General features: G+C 37.4%; 1 protein-coding gene across 1 annotated transcript in view; it reads left to right on the forward strand.

The window, feature by feature from the left end:
• The window catches only part of GRID2 (glutamate ionotropic receptor delta type subunit 2), a 737675-nt gene that overhangs the window by 581794 nt on the left and 131892 nt on the right, over positions 1-23989 (forward strand). Inside the window, exons 9-10 of the mRNA XM_075030714.1 lie at positions 199-300; positions 16972-17169. Of these exons, the coding sequence (XP_074886815.1) occupies positions 199-300; positions 16972-17169 (300 nt within the window). The remainder of the gene's footprint in view (positions 1-198; positions 301-16971; positions 17170-23989) is intronic.

Below are 23989 nucleotides of genomic sequence, written 5' to 3' on the forward strand. Positions count from 1 at the left end.
AAAGCACAGATTGATATCCCTAATTGCTTCATTTGCAATTTAAAGATGAATCTGTGAGCAAGCCCTTCCCTCACTTTCCATCCCATTGATTCCAGAAGGTGTTGTTTATTTGGTACCTTCCTGCTTAAAGCCGCCTAAGAGGAATGACTGGCAAAGTTTTATGGGCAACGAGGAAATCATTTCTATTTTCTCTTTCAGCTCGGCTGCTGGAATCCCATCACTGGTCTGAATGGGTCACTAACAGACAGAAAGTTGGAGAATAACATGCGAGGAGTGGTTCTGCGTGTGGTGACTGTGCTGGTAAGTAGATCCTTAACCTTTTGCACTAGCAGAAATGTATTTTCTTCCTCTTGCCTCAACTTTTTATTAAGTACACCATTTTACCAAGAACTTAGTTGGTGTTCGAGTGTCTGATTTCAGCTTGTCAATACCAGAGCAATGGAGAAATTTCTACAAAATATTTATCAGTACAGTTCATTTCTGCATGAATCAAACACATTAAAACCCATTTCTTCCACAGACTCATATTAAATTAGATAACACAACCGTATGAATTGATAAACCGCAACTTCAAGTGCCCTGTAAGCTAAAGTTACCTAGCTGAAACTCTAAATGATTCATAAGATATAGCTGCCTTCCAGTTGCCTTGCCAAATTGAGTATAGTCTGACGCAAATTGCTACACTTGGAAAATATTCAAGGTCAGCTTAGGGTGAGTAACATTAGTTCAGTAAAACATCTACTGTCCCCTCCTAGCTCTTCTTCAGCCAGGTTCTTTCCCTGTGTGAACACCTTGCATTAAGCAGCCGGAGCAAAGTTGTGGGTTTAAAGCTGAACAGACAATGTCTACCAGAATAGGAAGGTATTTTGCGATATGAGGCCAGTGTATTCGTTGTCATAAACTTTGGCTGCTTGAGCAAAAGTTGTTAGAGTGGAAAAAAAGAAAGAAAGAAAGAAAAAGAAATGAATAAGAGATGTATAGGCCTCTTTGGACCAATACCCAAACACAAAGTTGACCCAGGGCTGCAGAACTGTAAAGGTTATATTGAGCTACTTCCTTCTCTCTGCTATCTACTCGTGTTTTTCATTAACAATTCAGTGTTTGAGGGCCTGACTGCTTGCTTATAAAGAGCAAGGCAAGAGTGGTTTCCACGGTTTGCATTGCTGACATTGCATGATGAAGGAAAAGGCTCAGTCAGGAGTGGAAAGTGAAATCACCAGAGCATGTCAGTGCCACAGAGCAAGCAGTTTTGCACCCCTCCAATTATTTTATGGGTCTTTAAAAGCTATTATCTGTCAGGCTGTCCAGTCTGTTCCAGCTCTTAGCACACTAGAGAACTTCCTGTGGTAATATCTACAAAACAAAACAAAACAAAAAAACCCCAACCAATAAGAAGGATGAATTCACAGAAAAAGACAAAGCAGTACAGTAGATTTTTTTATACTTTAATTGCATGTTCATCAAAATAGCATCATGGTGGCAGTGGCTGGTCTTTGTGTTTTGCCTGATACTCATGTTATTTGATTCAGTGTAATTTTCTGTTGACAAAAATGATCTGTGGATGTTGTCTAGCAAAATAAATTCAAATTAGAGTCTCTGACTTTTCTTTGGTATTTCTTCTTCTTCCCCCTCTCCCCACTCTATTCCTCTGATTTCATCCCCTGTTATTTTAGTTAATATGCCATAGAGCATTCTTCCTTCCAGTCATTATAGCATGAATATTTAGTAACTTGCAAAAATACAAAAAAGTCATTAGTTATGCTGATAGGATTCTATATTAATAATAAAAACAGAAGGCAGACATTCAAAGTTCAGCACACAGCACATTACAGTTCAGTCTCCTCACTGCAGTCCTCACACACTGCCTCATGCAAGCACACAAAAGCCATTTGGTTTTGTTGACAGTTTTAAACCACGACTGGTGACAACTTCCATGCACAACTAGTGAAAAACACGATTAGTCTGAATCGTGCTTTGTTAAAATCTGCTATCTTACCATTTTGCTAACTGAAGCTCCTTTCATGTAGAATGTGCACTGACGGCAATACACGGGGAAGATGCAAATGATTTTTATTGGTTTTGTAGCATAAACCTTCCTTTATTCTCTTAAAATGGTAGAGCTTTGCATGACTGGTCAGTGCAATCTAGACAAAACCAACTGTGAACCACACTACAAATTGAGGTTCATTTGATTTTACCCAGCAATGATGAGAGGCAAGGATTTTGTAAACTGTGTGAATAAAGGGAGGAAGCAAATACTTATGCAAACTCATGAGCCAGAAACACTATTTGTCACTAGCAGTTCCCTTGACTGATGGTACTTTCCCCCAAATGCCAGAAAACAGGAAGATAAAATACTATTTCTCTCTTATCCACAAACTCTCATGGCGCTGAGAGAGGCAGGCAGACACTGACAGAACATCAAGCTACTAACCAAAAGCCTGAAGAGAAGTTGGACAGTGCAGATGCCAGAATTGCAAAGTGCTACTTATTTCTAACCTCTTCTAATCTTTGGATATCCATGGATGTTGCTGCCACCCCTGTGGGTGCTGGAGCATTATTTAAGGTGCTTACTCTCTAGCAGTTTCTCTTACTGCTCCTACTATGCATAAGTAAGGGTTTTTCATGAGGGTATGCTGGCTTCTAAATAGCTGTCATAAGTATATCATTACGTGAAACATATATGTTGCTATAGGATAAACTTATAGGGCCTTTCCTTGTTGCTATTTATAGCTTGGTTTCCATCTTTATTCACATATCTTATTATAAAGGCGCAATTATGTTATTTTTACTGGAATAGAATGAATAAATAGGTATAATATTTGAATTTGAGTGGATTCTTAGCTGGGATGCCATAACACTGGAAATTAAGCAAAGCTATAAAAAAAAGTATTAATACTTGTTTTCCCTCATTTTAAAATTAGACTTTTAGTCCCTCTGTTGTTATTCAATTTAGAAAAACTACATCAACAAAGACGCTGATTAGAATTTCATTAAGCCCTATTCATTTTACAGCTATTATTGAAAGAAATTTATTGTTAAGGCCATTAATTCTGTGAAATAGAATAAAAATTTCAAGTTATAGTTTGGACAAATCAACAGAACTCTTTCAGGTAAATCAAGGCCATAGTAATATGTGGAAGTGCAGTGTTCATCTGGTTCTATATCTGCTGGAGAGGACAAAACAGGAGACGTATTTAACCTGTGCGATGAAAATGTGCAATTCTTGCCTTTGATGCGAGTGCAAGAGGGATTTCACCCATTAGCTGTATTTTAGCAATGACCTTTATCATACTTTTCCATCTTTCTCCAAGTTCTTCAGTTAAGTCAATACTTTTCTGTTAAAAATAAAGAATCTATTATTGACTATGAATGATTAGTTTTTATTATTAATTCTGCCAGTTTCTAACAGTATGGTCTTGACCTGGGAAACAAGAAAGCTTATGTTAAAATTAAATAATAATACCTTTGAATATGAATAGGTTTCTTTTTCACTGAGGTTTAAGAAGTTAACATTAATTTGTTAGTTTGTTCTGTTAACGCTTCGAATCTGTCATGGCTTTCTAGATAGCAACCCTTCTCCTCTTCCAATTTCATTTTGTTATGCCTTCAGGTTGAAAATTACTCATTCTAAAAATTGTAGTAGAATTTGAGAGGACAGCAAATTGCAACAACTGGGTTATACTGCATTATACTTATTATGAAATGAAACATTCTGCAGTCTGAAAATGATAAATTATTGCAACTAATTTTCCCAAAGCAGTCCTTCAAAGAGCGAGTGCTGAACAATTCCCATCATCTGCAACCATCTACTAATTCCTTTCCCTAGATAAATATAATAAGTCTGGGCTATGTATCTGCAGATCCAACCCAAAATCTCTTTGTGAATATGACAGAATACAGTATGTCCCCCAATTGGAAATCTCTGGTTTCATTTGGCAGTGAATCCTGGCTCCTCTGAAGTTAATGGGAATTCTCTCCTTTGCATAAATAGGAATAAGAAATAATTCTTTGTGTTTTATTCTGAGGGGAACTTTAGTCATGCCTGTGTACATGTGATTCAATGTTTTAATCTGACTCAGGTTAATACCATACCTTCTACGCTTCTAGAAAAGGTTTGTGTTGTCTTACTTAAATATCAGATGTCTCTGTCTTGAACTGCTTCCCCACATGCAGCCAAAGTTTAAACTTTGTGTTTGACAAGTTACTTCTAAGTTCAAGTGACTTGCTGGTGAATTTCTGAAATGCATTCTGAGTTTCTGAAATGTTGCTCAATCAAAGGGCAGCATAATAACTCCAAACAAATTCAGAGTGTCTTGAATGAACAATTGTCCAAGAACAAATTTAGCTAGATATCCATTTTGGCTATTTCAGTTTATCCTCCTCTTTTTCAGCTGCTCAGCTTTATTGAAAGGGAGCTAGAATACAGCAGATATTCTCATAATATCATGTTAGTAGCAGTGGCAATTAATGAATTATTCATATGAATATTAAGCCATCAGAAATGGAATGAGATTTGGCCTGTTCGACAATGAACAGGCCAGCAGGTATTCGCAAAATCATGTTTCTAAAAAAGCCCCTGTTGTTTGAAAAAGGAAATAGTTTTAAATTCCCCAGTTTAAAGAATTAATGCCTTGATTGAAAAGCACAGAGCCTTTTCTGAAAGTGCATAAGGTAAAACTTCCTAATGGTGCAAAATATATTTGTGACTTTACATGAAAATTCGATACAGGTCCCAAACAGGAGGCATGTATTTTCATATCTGGATGCTTCTGAAAATGCAGGCAGGGTGAAGGAAAGAAAAATAATAGCAACCGATACTGAATTATGCTTTGCCATACATCCCTATGCACTATTTCTTGAGAGTTATTACCTAGGTTATTTACACAGGGCTAGGTAGACCGGAGGCAGCGTGTAGACCCTTGGCTCCAGGTGGGCACCGTGGGACATGGTGTAGCAAGAGGGCTGGCAGAAGGGTAGATAAGCATAGCAAAAAAAAAAGAAAAAAAAAAAAAACACCACATCATTTACACCAGGGAAATTATTATCATATGTGGACTAGTTTAATTCTCAATGGTTGGCATTAAATGCATGAGCATTTGTTGCCCAGATTAGGAAAGAAACAATCCTGAAAGCAGACAATATCTTCAGGGACGTGAGCTGGCAGGAGGTCTGCATCTTCAGTCCCTTTTTCTATGGAACTTGCCACTCAGAGTAAAAATGAGAAGTAAGATATGAAGCTAAGTCCTGGTTTTAAAAGCTGAGACTATCTTTGGGATTTGACTTCCAACACTGGTTTAAACAAAGTAAAAAAAGTCCTTTCCAAGAAGCTGGAGCAGCTTTCAGAGTGAGAGGAAAAAGGAAAGGAGTAAGACATTTTAAGCAATACGCAAAGGAGCAAACAGTCAGAAGTGATAAAGGTTAAAAACAATGGCAGGACAAAAACATCAGTGACTGACTAAAATAAAGATTAACTGCAACAAGGTTGGTTACATTTGGGATACCTCAGGAAATACTGAATAAATATTTTATAATAGTGTACAATCAGAATAGTGTCATAGATAATGCCTCTTTAATTTTCTCCCATTTTTTCGGTGCTCACTTTTCTCATGTAGTCCTGATCCCTTTTCCCACTTCCAGGATTGAATGGTGTGCACTTCTGTGAATCCTTCTTCATTCTGTCAGGCAACACCTTCTATGCATCAGTGCCTACAATATTTTTAAAAAATAATTTTATTTAAGGCATATATTATACTAAATTATATATTGCTCTGTGTCTCAACAATATCAGCATGTTGGACTATAGTGCACCATAGTGAATTTCCTATGGCAGCAGAAATGTCTTAGGAAGTGGTAAGGTTAAGAAACATTACTTGACTATCTTCATCAGTTGTAGTATTTGTCTTTTGAGCAAACATATTTTACTCTTTTATCTGTAAGGGATAAATCCTTCTTTGATGGCTATTTATGCACCTAAGTTTGAATGGCAGAAAAGCTGTGAGTGATGTAGTTTATTCTATCTGGAGTCTGTCATAAAATCTCTATATACTATAACTCAGTAATGTATTTAGTATATACCATGTGTGCTGTAGTTAAAATATTACAAAAATACTCGAAGATTTAGAATATTCCATTGCTAGTTGTAAAGAATGCAAAATTTCCTAGACAGCAACAAATCCCTGTGTCTTGATTTCTCTTCCTTTTTGCTGCCTATGTCTGTCTTTGAAAGAAAGTTGGAAAGAATGGATCTTTTATAGACAAACATATCAAGAAAAATGTTCAGTGAAATGGTGGTAAATTATAGCAACAGTGGTAGAGGTGTTCATTTCATTGGTAAATGAATGAAATCATCAGGAGTAATGATGCATGACAGGATTAGGCTTGCTATTTACTATTCTTCATAGTTTTCCTGGTTGTTGACTGAAAGCTGTCATTCAGCATGAGATACGTGTGACAAGACTGACTTTCACCTATGGAAAAGTCAATTGGTGTTGGAATAACTTTTCATGGGGCAGATTTTTCAATTTGTAAACTTGAATTCAGATTTCAGGGCATGATTGTGGACAAGCATTTATTGAAACTGAAATTTTGACATTAAAAAAAAATTCACTTTTACAGGTTTTAATAATAGTTGCTCATTTCTAATATAAGGAGGATTTTTTTAAATGGCTTGGGATATATGCTGGCAATATGAATCACTTTTTAGTCTCCTAAAGAGTTATTATCATATCTTTAAAATTAAAAATGGAACTTAATTGCTTTTTGGTTGATTAAAAGTTTTTCCTCAATGTTTCTAAGAGTAAGCAAACTATTAATAGTTACAGCAAATGCTTCTCATCACAACTTAAGTGTAGCTCTCAGAGCTCCTATTATACTTTCTAATGCTAAGAGTACTTAGTCATTCAGTTCTAAGAAGGCTGTGGACTCTACTTTGTCAGAGGTCTGTCTAGGAAAAGTAGGTTCATGTTTGTTTTGCTTGGTCTAGGTAGTTTTATCCTGAGTCAGAGAAAGCAGAGAAGGTTTTAGAGATTCTTTCTAGCTTGCATTTCCATGAAACCATATCTATTTCTAGGCAAATAAAAGAAAATAGGTTGGTATTACTGGAATAAAAGAACATAGTAACATCTATACAGAATTACAAACTAAAGAGAGGGGTTTGCAGGAGCAGTTTGTATTGTAACTCTGCTCAGAAACTTTAGTCAGAATTATTTGTAATTTAGGTATTTTTAAATATCGAGTATGCAGGAAATGCAATAGTGCTGTTATTCCCAGACTCTATAAAATGCATTTTATACTTCTTCTTAAGTAAAGATTTCATCTTATGAAAGTACTGGTTAGAAACAATTTAACTGTAAGAAACAGGCGCTTTTATTGCAGTTCTAAGCCTGATTACGTTATCTCATGCTCTTCACATAGACACTTTAATTTCTGAAAATAAGGGAAGACATCTAGGCTTCAGTTGAGCCAGGTATTGTTAGAAAGCAAGGAAACAGTACTGGGAAATACTAGCTCCACAGTGAAGTTCCCTAGTTTTTAGCTTATGATCTCAAGCAGGTAGAAACTTCAAGGCTGAAAGTTGGTATTAATTGCATTATGTGGCACTTATAATTATTACAAACATTCAGAAGACTTGATACGTGTCTTTCTCTCTCTTCACCTTTTCTCCTTACTTACCCTGCATATCAAATAGCACCTACTATTTTTCTAGCTTGTGCTCCCATTTAGCACTTCAGGAGCTATTAGCATATAAAAGTTGCTCCTTAAGCTCTGGTGCCTTCTGGCACTGACTGAACAGGTCCTAGCTTACTGCACAGGCACAAACTTCCAGAATACATGTTCGTGCCATACACTGAATTAAGCCCAAACTTTCTACACTGCTAGTCAGCTGGGATGCTAATCCCTTCCAGACTTCTGTAACCTTATCTCTGCCATTATATTGGACATATTTCAACACTACTACTCCTCTCTGTATATGCAGACAGCATGCCATCATTACATGCACATCAATGTATTTAATATACTTGGGTGCTTAATAAAAAAATTGAATCCTTAATATAGACTAGAGTCATAGCGTCATAGAATAGTTTGGGTTGGAAGGGACCTTTAAAGGTCATCTAGTCCAACCTGCCCTGCAATGAGCAGGGACATCTCCAACTAGGTCAGGTTGCTCAGAGCCCTGTGCAACCTGACCTTGAATGTTTCCAGGGTCATCTGTGGCATCTACCACTTCTCTGGGCAACCTGTTCCAGTGTTTCACCACCCTCATTGTAAAAAATTTCTTCCTTATACCTGGTCTGAATTTACCCTCTTTTAGTTTAAAGTCATTACCCCTTGTCCTATCGCAACAGGCCCTACTAAAAAGTTTGTTTTATCATTGCAGAGAAAGTGGCAGTATTAAAGTAACAAAGCAGAGAGGAGTGGAATTTGTGCATTTCTTTCTTGGTGACTAAGACCAATGACCCATAAACAGGGATGGAAGAAAATAAGGTTCCTAAAGTGCCTCCTGCCCTCATCCATCTGCCCTGCTTCTCTCCCGGGGGTTGCCAGCCCTGTTTAGGGTTAACTTACTAAACAGAAAATGGGGACAGGAGCCATTTGGACTAGTGTGGTGGTTTGTTTTACAAGCTTTAATCTCAGAGCCTGGTGGGAAACCCAGCTCCTTTTGTTTTCAATTAATATTTCCAATCCATTTTTCTAAAGTAGCAGGTGCTATATACTAGATGAGGTGAATATCAAGGAATTAAAATGTTTTGGGACCTGGCTGGGGCCACAGTTTGACAGCAAAGTAGGTGCAATGCAAAACCTGGTAGGACCAACTTAACTCATCTGTATGTCAAGGGCTACCTCTCAAGGCTCCTTAGCTCTTATCTTCTCATACACATACCTATCTGCTCTGTGGGCGTATTTGCATTCTAGGGTGATTCATATAGTTCACAGAGCACACAGGAAATTTGGCTTTTAAACAGAAAGAGGTTTTTACTCTGATCGTAATTATCCTTCCATACTATGCAAGATAGAAAAGGAGGTGAACTGCATGACAGTGCAATGTCATGAAGTATTATATGAATTCATGATGAATAGGAGCTCTTGCATGGCTGCTGGAAGAAGCATAGTACAGCTCCCAGCAGGTTAATATACCCATACTACACTTTTGTTAATTCCAGTATCTGAGCTAGCTACATTAAAGCTAAAACTGCGCTGTTTAGACATACTCTAAAACACTCCAATCGATTCCAATCTCAATCCATATTCCTATCATATAACTATAATGGTTCAGAAACAGCTATTAGGTGCATTAAGTTATTGTGAATTAAAATCAATACACAAAGCTTGGCTGCATCCTAATAGACCATTGCCATAGATTGCTTTGAAAGAAGCCTTAGTCCCATTGCAGGGCCATGGGACGTATTGGGGAGGGGCGCTAACATTTTTTTGTTTGTTTCTTCTAAGTAGCACTAAACTAAATAGCATAATAAATCCAGAAGCCACCAGTTCATTCAGGTGAAAAAAAAATCATTTGAAGTACTGTAACTGAAAGCACAAACTCATGTCTTGTTGAAGATGACATTAAAACTGTCATTAAAAAAAGTGAGAGACTAAGCACATGCATAAGGAGAGTGGTAAACAAAGGCCAAATGTAAAATCCCCTTCCTTTAATATTGAATTCGGCTTCTGGGACATGGACTAGCTTCTCGCTGCAGGCAAGGAGACTTTTCTGTTAGTACAACTGACTTTCTAATCAGTCTATTTGAAAAGCACGGGATCCAAGAACAGTGGTTTTCGATGCCAATACTGTTACACAGCCCGTTGGCATAATAGGATATTGAATGAGTATAATACCTTAATTATCCAAGATTCTGTAGGTTTGAAACCTACATCTTTGTTTTAGTGTTATTAAGGGGTGGGGATTGTGTTATGTTTTGCAGCAACTTTTATAACCGTTGCTAGTGGGACAATTTCTGTAATGAAAGAATGAAATGTTTCAATTAAATTTTGGTCATTGATTCTAACATAAAGTAATGTACATTGCTGTTCAATTAAAAATAACAAGCTGCCGTGCTGTTCCTAGCCAAATAAAATCTGCCAAACGATGGTCAATAAAGCACTTGATGAAATTAAGTATTTGGGACTGCATATTTCACTGAAATCTTTTGGGGAAAGAAATGCAAAATTACTAACATATAAAATTGGGTGTTTAATTATCTTATGAGTCAAGAAAAAAATATTTATGCCTAACAACAAGACAATAGCATCCTGTGCTTGAAAATGTTTTAGTTATGGTTTATGAGACTTAGTGCTTCTTGTCAGTTATAATGGCTGTGCTTGGTCAGCCAGCCGCCATTGGAAGGATGTTGAGAGATCCAGCAATGACAGTGAATTTCAGTTTGGGGAGCAGTTTCTTAGCATTCGCAGGTGATGGGATTTTTAAAGTGTCACAGTGAATATTTGTTTCAAGTGATTGCTGAGGCTGTGCTTGGGCATCGAATGTGCCTGTCCCCTGTTTCTAAAGTCAGTGCCAAGCACAGGTTGACAGTCTTGCCCACAACTGAGCTTCATATCTTGATCCTGTTTTTTCCTCTTTCTACTTTCAGTAGAGAAGAAAGAAAGATGTAATGAATACAGAGTCCCATTTAATGAATACAGAGTGTCAATATTAAAGTATTATATTCCAGTGTGTTCAGAAATTTCTGATGAGTAGACACAGAGGTCATTTTCATATGCTTTACAAATTCTAACCACCCATATAATTACCTAATTTCAAAACTCTCTTCCAAACATAGTAGAAGCACGTAAGGCCATCCATCTGTAGTTTTAGAGTCGAGCCCCAATATGTGTTGTAAATCTCAGCAGTGATCAGTTTCTCTGATCTCAGAAGCCAATAACTTTTTGTTTACTTAATAATTTCTGTATAGCCTCCTGGCTAGGAAGTTTCTCTGCCCATGCTAAGGGGAAAAGAGGATTCAGCTGGGCAGGAGAATAAACCCATTCTGGTTTGCTTTTGGTTTTCTGTTTATAAAGTATGTCTTAGCAATTTTTTTTGGCATTTTTTATCTTTAGAGCAAGCATAAGACTCTCATAAATGAGCACAGCAGAGCAGTGTATCATGGCTCCATATAGTTTCTATCCTGAAATAATTCTCAGATTAAAGCCACAGAATCCACCCTTGTAATTACAAAGAAAATCTGCCTCATTGCCCATTCAGTGATCTCCTGATGATGTGGTGTGCATGTAAAGTCATTAACAACTGCACTGAGACCACCACTTCATTGTAAATAGGCCACCAAACGCAACTTTTTCTTCCCCTTATTTAGAGTGCTGTGTTGAAGATTTGAATGGTGCTTTTTCTGTTCTTTCAAGAGACTTTTCTGTAATTTGTCCAAAAAGAGAGAATCTATACATAAATACCAGAACCTCCAAAACCTGATTTTCATTGAAGAGCTAGAAGATGACTATCAAAGCTTGGAATTTAAAGTCACTATTGTACTGGCTGCTAAAAATCACCCCAAATAGAGACTCGGGGTTTAGCGATGTATTTTCTCCCTACATGTAAATTGTCCCTGAACACTTCACAAGCAATCGTTCTCTTGTTCTCCCTCCCTGCCTCCTCTAAGGCCTGAATTTATTGCTTGACTTTATCATCCACCCCTGTAGCACAGTTACAAACCAATGTTTCTCTTTCATTGTCTAATTAATTAACATAACCAAGTTAAACTCAGAATAATTGTTCTTTTCTGCTATTTAGCTCGAGTATTGCTCCTTCTCTTTTCAAATGTGAAGGTCTTCTCAGCCCAAAAGCTTTTCTCTTCTTTCTTCTTTTTAACTTTATTAAGTGGTCTAGTAAAGGATATAAAAATATTACTTCAGTCCAACTGTTACATCAAAATTATTGCACGTGCCTAAGAATTTCACCAGAGTAAATAAAAACCATAGTTTGTACTTTTAATTGTAGACTCTTGAAGCACTTATAAAACCTTGTGTTACTTCATTTTTATGTGCACCAGAACCTAAGTCCTGAATAGGCAAAACTGATCACCATTTATCTTGTTGGAAAAAGCAATAAAGTGCAGCATTTCTTTCTACTAATCTTGAATCTAGACTGCTGCAAGCTCTGTACTATCAACTTCTGATTTTCACTGATATGTTTAAAATAAAACAAAATAAATTCTCTACCCCCTACTTCCCACTGTGTAAAATTCAGGGCAGGGGTTGGGGGCTGGGTTTTGGATGTGTCACATTCCTTTTTGTGCTTATATTGCCCTGCTCAGTTCTCCCTGGACTAGGGCTGTTACAGTCACTGTTGTCCACTTGCAGTTTTACACCAGCAAGCAATCCTTTCAAGAGTAAGACTCTTCTCTCCCTGGGTCTAGACATCTCATTTTTGGATCGCACCGTCCTTTTTTCTCATCTAATGCTTACTTTCTACTATTGGTTTTCCTGCTCTTACACACATGATTCGCCAGAACACAGATACTTATGTAAGTACAAATGTTTTAAAGCATTAAAATAAGATAGAGGGAAAACAGTCTGTGGTTAAGGCATTTGTCCCTGACCCAACACACTTGGATTCACTTCTCAGCTGTACAACTCATGAAATCTGTGCATTTCAGTTCTGCATGTGGAAAGTGGTGATGATAAGTCTTCTTACTCAACCAAGTATTTCAGTGAGAAACTTTAATTTGTGAAATGTGCTCAAATAATATTGTGTTGAACATCTGAAAATAGGTTTGGGTAAGATGGTCCGAGATGCTTAACCGTTCCCCGGTACCATAAAGGGCACATTCTTGGTACTTCCCTCCCTTCTCCTTGTACAGTCTTACTCCAGTGCTTGTCCTGGCTGGCATTTATCTGGCAATTAGATCAACTCATCTGACAGAAATTGAGTAGATTTGTGATGGTTGAGTAGTAGAATTACTTTAATGAAGGAACCAAGAATCAGCAGAGCTATTGCATAAGAAGGTAGCTAGTTGCTCTGGTGGGAGGAAGATGTTAATTTGTGTCAGTCTTAATATGTAGCATGCTGTTAACCTATGTCAGTCTTAAGGTGTAGCTTCTTCCTTAAAAACTTTTAGAAACCTAGTGATAATAGGTAAATGAATGGAGACAAGTGTTTTTGTGAGCTGCTTCTCCAACATACTTGTACTATCACATCATCTTTTTCAAAAATTTCCTTTTTTTATGCCATGTTGCCTTAATCTTGAGTCTGCCTTTAGCCTTCCTAAGATGTGCTAGTGTGCTAGCATTTTGCAGCTTCTCTTGCTCAGGGGGTAATCATATCTGGAACCAGACTTTGCCTTCTTACAGCTGTAAAAAGCAATATGCACAGCTTCACCCAATATAAACTTTACCTGTTTGCTGCTGACTTTCATTTTGCTGCAGGTAGTATTGGCTGTGTGGTGCTTAGCTATCTACCAGGGTTAACCCACAGCACTGTGTAAAATCCTTTGATCCACATCGAATCTTAAACCCATCCTCCTCTGTATCAGGGCAGCACAGCCTGGATCCCAAGAAGAAACCAGACAGCGATAACTGTGGAGCTATTTTGAGAAGGAGCCCTTATCACAGGCTTAGTAGTGCTGCATTCAGTTGACAAGGAGGCACACTGGGGGTAAAGTAGAAGGAAAGTAGCTCCTCTCTTAACGGATCTCCATTGAGGTTGGATGCAAAGCCATCCCCTACCTGATGGCTATAGGGTCCAGTGAGGCAGATTATCCATCTTGCAAAACCAAGACATTAAGGGGGAGCAATCCATTAATTTCCTTTTTTTTTTCCTCCTCAGTCATGCGTGTTGTGACTTCTTTGCTTTTCCAGACTTCCCTGACTTTACAGGCTGTGAAGTCCGCTCTTGCCCCACAGAGGCTCATCAGTCCCCTAGAGAGGTGTCTCCAAAAATGGAAGAAAAGGAGAAGCAGGAACAGTGGCCTTCCTTGGATCACTTCACTGCATCCTAGCACAATTTAGGTTTGAAGGGACCCTTGGATGGCATCTGTGTGAAGCAGGGTTAATGTTAGAGCAGGTTGTTCAGGACTGTGTCCAGGTGAGTTTTGAGTATCTCCAAAGATGGCAATTCTACAGCTTCTCTGAGAAAGACCTGCTTATATAGTCTGAATTACCACTTGCTTTGGAGAGAAAGTGTATCAGGATTTTCTTGAATTTATTGGGATCGAATGGAAGCTTCATCATCCAGGTGTATTTTACCACCTCCAAACTCATCAGTTAGCTTGTTGGGTTTTGACATCTACTTTCTACAAGCTTATTTTTTTTTCTCAGCATTTTTCTGTACAGTAGGTGAGAAATGTATTGGCTGGTTTTCTTTCATGTATTTTCTTTCTACAAGATCTGCTTTCTCAAAGATGGAGACAATCATTTTAGCATCAGTACTGTAGGGATGTATATGTCTTTCCATAGGGGCTCCCATAACACCCTCTCAGTGTACAAAAGGGCAACTGGCAAAGTTTCAGCCTGCAGCATTTTTTTTGGAGGGGAGTGTCAAGACAAATACCTTTGTCTTCTTTCAATGCCTTATGAGAAATGTAAACAATTACAAAAAAACCCCATAGCAATAGATTTGGTTTTTTTGGAATAGAATTAAATATTTTGCTGCTCCAGGCTTCAACAGAAATTGGGAAGTGTTAGTTGCTTTGCATAAAGCTGTTTGACTATTTATATTTCATTAAATATATAGCACACTGGTCATTGGTTTTTTTTGGTAAATCTCTCAACAGCAAACAATATTACACAGCTTAATAAAAGACTGAAATTAGTTGTGACAAACTGCATTTTAAACAGTGTTTTAAATCAGTACAATTAGTAATTGCTTTTTAACTAACAGAATAAAATTCAGTTTATGAGCAACTATTTTCTAATAACCTAGAAGTGATAAGAATAAATCCTTTCTAATATGAAAATTACCAACTTCTAAAACACCCTTTGTATACATAGATCTTTAGAATTTTGTGCATAGTGTGCTTAGATTGGTAAATTGCAATATTTATTTTTTTGTGGAAACATTTTTTTCCAGTAGTTTTGAGTCTGTATGTAGGGAATCTCTCATCCAAGTGATCAGCAAAGCTGAATTCGCTCTGTGTTTTCATTTAGGAGAGGCTTTCATCAACTTAGTCTCAATTCCTTCAATGTTCTTGGAACCCAGGAACTGGAAAACTACTTTAAAAATTCACTTGCACGTGCTGTCCTCCATTTTTATTCCATTTGGCTGATCTTGGATAATTTGGAAGAAAGAAATTCTATCTGACAAGTGAGAAATAATAACTTGAGACAGTCAACCCTTCTTTCTTTTTGTGTGGGTTTTTTTGTTTGGTTGGTTGGTTGGTTTGGCGTTTTGTTTTTGTTTTGGGGGGTTGGGTTTTTTTTTCTGGATTTCCTGCAGTCAGAAAAGAACATCCTGCCAGTGCAGTCTGGTTGCATCCTTGCTTCTTTGGCAGCATCCTCAGCATGTGGTTATCCTCATGAATGTTAACTCAAGCATTTACAAATGATGCTTTCTTATTCCGAGAACATCTTGCCTGCAGTTCAGTGATACCTGTTCATATAGAGTGACACACTAACAAACTAAAAATATTTAGTGAAGTATTAGTGAAAAATTTGTGGAAAGTACTTTGGCTTCAAAGTCATTGACAGAGGTGAGTAGTAGAATAACAAAGAAAAAAATTATTTAAACACAAACAAAAATGCCTCTGGAGTTACAATTAAAGTTTGGGTCACAAATGCTGCAGAAAATCAATTCTGTTTTCTTCTGTGTGCTTGTGGGTTATGCAGAGTAGGAGGAAGTGATCAGGAAGTGGTTTCATGTACTTGTCATGGCCATGACAATCCAGAACTAACTTCTTGCACCTCAGAATAGAAGTTCCTGATAAACTGATACTAAATTACAGCACCATGTAAAGAATTAAAAGGAAGAAATACAGAATATTAAAAAAAAAAAAAAAGCAAAACAAAACCCCATAAGTGTTACAGTGCCCTCATGCTTTTTGGGGGGATTTGATACTTTTGCTCTACTTAGGTAGATGAGACATGTTCTCAGAGAAAATAAAGAACAAACATAAGTGAGATTCATCTATGGCTAATATATATTTTTTGTGCTCAGAAATATGATCTCTTTTTGTGCTTGTGTGAAGGAGAATGTCCAGAAATTAAATACTCAACCGGAAGAATAATAGAGAGGGGAAAAAAGAAATTAAAGTTAGCCAAAAAAAATTATTTCTTTCTGAAAATGTTATTAGAAATATGATTTAAAAAAAAAATAGAGAAAACAATTACAGATCTTGGGGATAAGGAAAAGCAAAGCATATTGTTTGGAAATCTTACCAACCAATTCCAACTTTCAGCGTCTATTTGTATCCTTTATTACGGTCATCCTTTTGATGAATATTCACCAATCATTCTTATAGACAAACTTAAGTCCCATAATCGATTTTCCCTAAACTAATTAAATCAATGCTCTTTGGATAGAACTATTTAAAATCAACGAGCTTATATTCAGATTCAGATTAGAATAGAAGGACAAGAGGAATGCATGTTTCTGCGGTACATCTTATTTTGCCATGTTTTTCATTCCTTACAGCATGAATTAGTAGTTGTGTTTGTCAGATAGAGTGTCTGCCCAGCCAGTGGAAACTGGAGCACTGTAGAATCCTCTGTATAGACAGACATATGTCTGCCCTACCAAGCATAAGTGTGGTCAGAAGGCATTACTGAAAAGCATTTCAGTTGTAATATTACAACAGAAGATTTACTTCTGAAATACATAATAGAGAATAAAATTTCTCTGTTGAAGTAAATACATAACAAATTATCATTTTGCAGAATGCAAGAGGCACCACTAACAATGCATTGTAGGAAAGTTTTGTATAAACAGTATTTAAATAGTTCCTCCTTTGCTTTTAAAAAAAACCAGCACCCAAATGTGGTGTGTAATTGCTTTACTAACAGTTGCCTCCTTTATTTTCTGTTTAGGAAGAGCCTTTTGTCATGGTGTCTGAAAATGTTCTGGGAAAACCGAAGAAGTATCAGGGCTTCTCAATAGACGTGTTGGAAGCCTTGGCTACTTACCTCGGCTTTAAATATGAAATTTATGTTGCACCAGATCACAAGTATGGGAGTCCTCAAGATGATGGGTCATGGAACGGCCTGATAGGAGAACTGGTATTTAAGGTAAGGTTATTAATAACTTACTAAATAAGGTCATGTGATAAAGCTAAATAATATGTGGTATATTATGTTTATATTAGCCAGTAACCTCTTTTAATGAGCCATTGATAGCACTTTGTTCATTGTGTGTCACCAGCATTTGATAGTATGCCCAGGTGCATTGGGTTGTAAAGAAAAAACTATTTAAGAAGCAGGGCAATCTCTTTTTTCCAACCAAAGTACAAGAGTATCAAATCTGAATACAGACAAATAATGGGATGCACAGCATCCTAATTAATTTGGCAAGACCCGACAAAAATGAGTTGAAGAGGCTGTTCGAAAGAGGAAAAATTGGTGTTGCAGTAATTAGTGATACATTACATAAATAATGTATACCACTTAGAAAAATGTTGGTGTGATGAGTACATGAAGTATATAATCAACAGAAAATGTTTTATTGATATATAATAACACATTATGTAGATGTGTGAATCAAGAGTAGTATATTCTCTATTCTGTAATTAATAAACCATTTAGTCTACTTAATTTTACATTAAATGTTCAATATTGTTTCATAAATAAACTAAACCAAATAAATGTACCATATTTTTCTTTTTTTTTCCACTCTTCACATCTTATCTGCTTGCAGTTTCTCCCACTGAGAAAGGGCTATGCAGACTCTATTCTGCTGATGTCTCATTTGTGCCATGAACATATATATTTTATTTGCTTTTAGTTAACCCGTAGAGGCAGCTTTTACAGCTAGAGACCTACATTTGTTGTTTTTCCTTAAATAAGTGCAGCAGATATTCATGTAAATAACTTACTGGTTGTTTACGGAAATGCTTTTCCAAATCTGCAGGTGGAATTTAATTGGTAATCACAGCAAAGAATAAGGAGCAGCGCAGTCAGATACAGGACCTAATTATTAAATACTTCAGCTAAAAGTTAGCAAAATGCTGGAAAACAAGTCTTGCAATAAAGGGGGGGGGGGAGGAAAAAATAATCAAAAAATGATCCCCATGGGGAAAAAAATTAGTGATAGGTTTAACCTATTCTGCCTTCCTGAGCAGTAGGAAACCTGTTGGAATAGGAAACAACCACACATGCCATACCTGTGGCACAGTTCATACCTCTAGACTGTAGTAATAAACTTCCTTTGCCATCTCCGGATGCCCTTACAAAGCTGGAAAGTGGAACACTGTGATCATAGATGGTAAGCTGGAGCCACTTAGAAAAGTGTATTCTCCTCCATCTTCTAAACTCTAACAACTAAAAATCCCTCATCTAATAATGAGAGGTAACACGACAATGGCCTATTGATTTATTTTTACCATTTTTTCTGCTCCTTAAATCTGATGTTATCGTATGCCCTACTCTCTGCAGTACTCAGCAATGGACTCAGTAGGCCGCTGCATAACACGAGTTGGAGGGGTCTTAGTCCTAGATAGCTTTGGAGATGGAAGTGGGACTGGAACATTTTTTATTTGTTTGAAATGAGTGATTCATAAGGCAGAACTCATAACAACTGAAATCAAATGGTTCACTGAAAAATATGTATGGCATTCTTGTCCCCTTAGTAGGCAGGGACTCATATAATTCTAATAACATGCTTAAGGTAGTAACCACCTAGATCTATAGGTAGATGTCATGAGCGGAACAGATTTACCAGTCTGCTACAATTTTGCTGTAAATGAGTCTTAATGGATATGAAATCTTTCTGTACAGTTACAAAAGTATGAAGGGTTAGTGGAACTGCGTTTGGAATTCAAAAAACTTGTTTTCCCAATACTATTGCAATGTATAATTTTTTATCTCCCTTGACCCTTATATAATTAACAGTAAAGGTTCACTGTGTCCTTCTTTCCCCCTCTCTGTCCCTCTTAAGGCCAAAGAGAACCTCTGGGCGAGCAGCCAGTGTATATTTACCCCTTACCAAATGCAAGCTGTTCTTGAAAGGCTGCTTTCTTATTTACTGTGAACTGACTTCTGCTCCCAGAGCTCAAATATCTATCTGCTTGGCAACTTTGTGAGGGGAAGCAAAGGAGCAGAGAATAGTTTCAAATTAAAGGTCTAACCTGTTTAAAACAGAGCGTTTCCTTGTTTTCCCAACAAGTCTCACATGATAGTCTCGCCAACATGTGGAGGAAATCCAGAAACAGAGGGAATGCTCTCTGCCTGTTAGTGCTTGAGCCAGAAATGAGTTGGGAACAATGTATTTCTGTAAAAGACAAGTTCCACTCAAGGGTAATGGAAAATAGCTGCCTTCTCTTTTTGAGTGCATCTCATTGAGAAGGATGTCTGTGGCCATTACAGAAGATGTGCCATATGAAATGGCAGTTGCTGTAGCAAGCACGTAATTTCTGTGTTCAAGATCAATACATGCTGTTTGCATTAATCTGATTCAGCGTGCAGCGGGCTCTGATGCACGTCCTGGTATCAGTGAGAGCAGTCCCGGGCTGCTCTTGTTTGCAGCAGCCCTGCTTGAGCTGCAGTGCAGGGCAGAAGCCTTGCGGTGCCAAGTACATGCCCTAGGTCCACAGCTGGCCTCATGGATGTGACATTATGCCAAGTTCACTCTGTTCCAGCTTTGAAGACAAAGTCCCTGTTGGCTGCTAAAATAGGAGCTGGAATCAGCAGATCAAAGCAACTGGTCTTTAATTTGAATTTGGAAATTGATTCAAGCCTCCCCTCCTTTGATTGTCAAGACCTATGTTAGGTACATCCTTGCTCCATACACCTTCTCCTGTCAAAGTAAACTGAATGTAACCATGCTATGGAAAGCTTTCTGTTTTCTGAACACCTGAACCAGAAGGTCTATGGAGGAAAAATGCTCTTTGAGAGAAGCATGTAGTTCTCTTGCCCCTGACCTGTCAAATGATTGGGGCTTCCAGTGCATCCCGCAGAGCTTCAGCTCACAAACAGGATTAGTTGAGAGTGCAGCAGCTTTCTGTGGAGAGGCTAAAACCATGTCAGGGGAGCAGTGCTTTACTGCAAATCTTTCTTCTGCTATTAGTTATCGGTGTCCTTCCACAGCACAACTTTAGTTGCCCTCAAGTCCACATTACCAGAGGGATGACCCTGTGTGACAGGCAAGAGAAGTGGCTAATGCCACTTCTGGGAGAGGACAGCAGGCTTTCCAGCATGGCTCTGGAATTCCTGGTGATACTCACATCCATCAACCATTATTTCCCACATTTCACCATGCTACCTTGATTGCTAGGATTTTTTTTCAATGAGGAGCCATCAGGAAGCAAATAGTGTAGGGAAAACTGCCTGATTCCACTCAGGTCCATCAGAAAAGGAAAACTAAATACATGCCTAAACATTTCTAAGAGAAACTGCAAGCCAAGTAGAAGCCTTTTATGAGGCTCTTTTTTTAATTCATCTTCCTAAGGGGAGTAGCATAGGAAGGGAGAAAGCATACAGGGAGGACAAAGTGAGAAGGAAAAAATAATAGCTGAGTAAAAGGAGAATTATTTGGATGTGTATGTGTTAACTTGAGCAAAAATGTCTCTCTGATTAATTTTTGCATGTCCATATTAATAACTGTATAACACGTGAGACTGTGGTTTATTACTTCCAGCATTTGTTGAAACTTAATCTGACATTGAAAATGGATAAAATGAAAAGCCTCACAGGAGCAATTTAAAGTAGATTCCTTTAGTTTCCTTGTTCTTGATCATGAACCACAGGAATCATCATAAGATTGCTTTCTATGTGTACAAGATGTGCTTGCTTAAGCAATAGCATAGGGGCTTTTCAGGGATTTCTAGGCTTTGCTGAAGAGCTGGTTCTGTGACACCAGTAACAATGCTGTCAGACCCATTTGGTCATTTGTTTTGGATTTTCTGGTTCTGGTAATGTTGCTCTACAATGACCTCAGGAGAACTGCTGTTAAGGAATATAAATTTCTAAGCACGTCACGTAAAGAAAAATAATGCCCTCTGCTGCTTTTTTCAGTCAGTCAGTTTCAGAAGTCGCAGTTTCATTCATCAGAAATGTGTTAAACAGACATCTAAGATGCAGACTGTTGGTTGATTTTGGCACTGCAAAAACTTAGTGTGTGGACAGTTTTACATATTTATAATTCAGATTGGCAGCTTTACTTCTAAATATTGACATAATTGCATGCATTTGCCTTTCTATCTCAGAAGCACTAAGTGAAACTTGACTTCTTCAAACTGATGTCTTCTCTGATCCAATTTGACATGTTAATGACAAGCATTTAATTTTTTCATCTTCCAATTTTGATACAAGTCGACAGAATCTGTATGTAATTAAGAATCCTCACCATCAGTAGATCAACTAGTAAGTTAAGCTTAAGCTTGGTTTTGTGTTAAACATATAGTTTTCTGGTAAACTGGTGTTTATGATTCAATTTAGTAAGTTAAGAATATGAGTTGTCATATTTCAGTGTAACTTTTTTGTAAACAGCTAAACACAGGAGTACTGACAAGTCAAGACTTATCTCCCTCCTTTCTATTTTTTACTTTACTACCACTCTTCAATCACAAGACATAATTATATCACAATTGCTGCTGCAGTATGACAAAGGAAATGCAACATTTCCATTGGGACAATGTCGCTCCTCTGTCATACCTGGCTGATAACCAGAGTGGAACCATAATGCTGGGGAATTTGGAGGGTCTGCTCCCCAGAGATGTAAAATAGAAGCAGTATTTCCACAAATAAGACATACTGTGCTTTTTCATGCAATGTCCTTCAACATATTTCATGGAGAAATATGTTTATCTTTTTAAAAAGAGGGGGAAAAGCAAAAAATTCTGTTAGTCATTTAGTCTTACAGTAATTATTATCTGGTAAAAGTATCTTTACTTATGTATATTGCTTTTCAGTGGAGAATCTTTAAATATCTTACAAATACAACTTGAATTAGCACCTCATGGTAATCTAGTGTGGTAGGGAAGTATTTTAGTAACATGTTGATAATTAATAATGCAGCTAAAGTTAAACAGCAGGGGCTAAGTCTAGAACTTTTTGTTTTCATGTGTCCTCCTGTAACCCTGAACTCCTATTTCACTTTTTTGTATACATTCAGGTAAAAAACCCCAAACAACCCTATTCATTAAATATAACCATATTTTCCTGTTTGACTAATATTGGTATAGAGCATTGGACTTTCACATTTTTAAATTATTTTTAAAGTATATTTATATTCACAATTGTAGAAAATAGTTCAAATGATGACTGCTTTGCAACTTGCTCGATGGAGCTAGGACTTAACTGTTAGCAGATACTGTGAATCTCTCAAGTCACTCGTTGACCAGAAGTTTTATAATCAGAGGATAGAGACTTAGATGATCTGAATGTTTCCATGGAAAATTCTGAAAAAACTTTTACTTGGCTTACTGACTGGGTTTGCTGCCGCCCATGGGCAAAGGGCAGTTAAATCATCACTCACAAAAAATTGCTAGGAAGGGACATGAAGTGAATTCATGAAGCTATGCTTTTAGCTGTGCACGTCAACACAGCTTCACTTAAGACAGTAGAGAATCTAACTCACAAATTAAAGCTGAAGCTATAATTCATGGCTTTTAAGCAAATCAATATTTTCAAACACTTTTTTGTCCAAATCATCAGGCCTCCAGCTATCTTCCACCACTTTCTCAAGCCAGTGAACAATTAATATACAGTAACATCATTTAAACCAAAGTATTAAGTGCACTGTGATTAAAAATGTGTTTGTACCATGGGCTGCAGAGTGTTTTGCAGGTGATATTAAAAGAGCCCAGATGATTTGCAAATTTGATTCTAATCAGTTTCAGCTGCCATACCTTCCCACTTAATACTTCACGTCACATTTCTAAATAGCTAGTAATCTCTATGGCCTTCTTTGGGCAAGAAGAAATTCAAGAGAGTTGATAAAACTTGACACACTTTCAAGCCTTTGAGCTCTCCTCACCCCCTTCCAAAAGACCACATACTGCATTAGGCAGAACAGAGAGTGATTAAATCAAACTAGTAGCAGCTTAAAGTATTTAAAGTACTCTCTTTCATATTAAAATATCTAGAATTTATAATATTTTTGTTCAGTATTTGGACTTTTTAAAATGGTGTTAATGTGTCGACTTTAAATGCCCTTTCTTGTTTTCACTGCAGTTCTAATTGTACCTGTGAAAAATAAAATAGCACCTGCTGTAGTTGTGCCTGCTGCCTCTGGAGATCCAATACCCAGACATGCTGTGAAATACAATGATTAGATCAAGGAATGTTATTCATCCTCTTCTCATCTGAAATGGGTTCTTTAAATTACAAAAAAATGTAAATGGGACAAAACAAGTCCAAGGAGTAGCTGCAGGACAGGTTGGCATAGAGAGGAATTGCTTAGCAGAAAGAATGATATAGAGGAATTAATAGTAAAGGAACTGTGTGGAATATCTGCTTTTCTGCACTTCAGACTCTGCAGCCAAAATTTATGTTTTTCAGAATTCCAAGTGCCCCCAGTGCAGTGGCCCTTTGTCGTGATCATCATGTCATCAAAATGTTGGATATCATGTGGCTCTGCCAGGCAACTAATTTTCTCTGATTGGAAATGCTATGCACAAGGTCTGCCTTTTGCACAATGACAATGATGGCTTCAGTAAGCCAGGCTGAGAAAAATAACCAGAAGTAGATTTCCTCCAGCTATTATCTGTATTTGAAGTATTTTGATTCCTTGGAAAATAACAACTTGGAGAGGTAATGTGCCCAAGTCTACCAAGTGAGGTTTTCTTACAGAAACTAAGGCACGTAGTACAGCTATTCTGTTCAAGCTTTAGTCACACTTCTGTGTTCACACATACAATGCTTAAGATGTTGGCCTTGGCATCTGCTTCTCCCT

This window comes from Buteo buteo, chromosome 1, assembly GCF_964188355.1.
Source record: "Buteo buteo chromosome 1, bButBut1.hap1.1, whole genome shotgun sequence".
Classification (NCBI taxonomy): domain Eukaryota; kingdom Metazoa; phylum Chordata; class Aves; order Accipitriformes; family Accipitridae; genus Buteo; species Buteo buteo.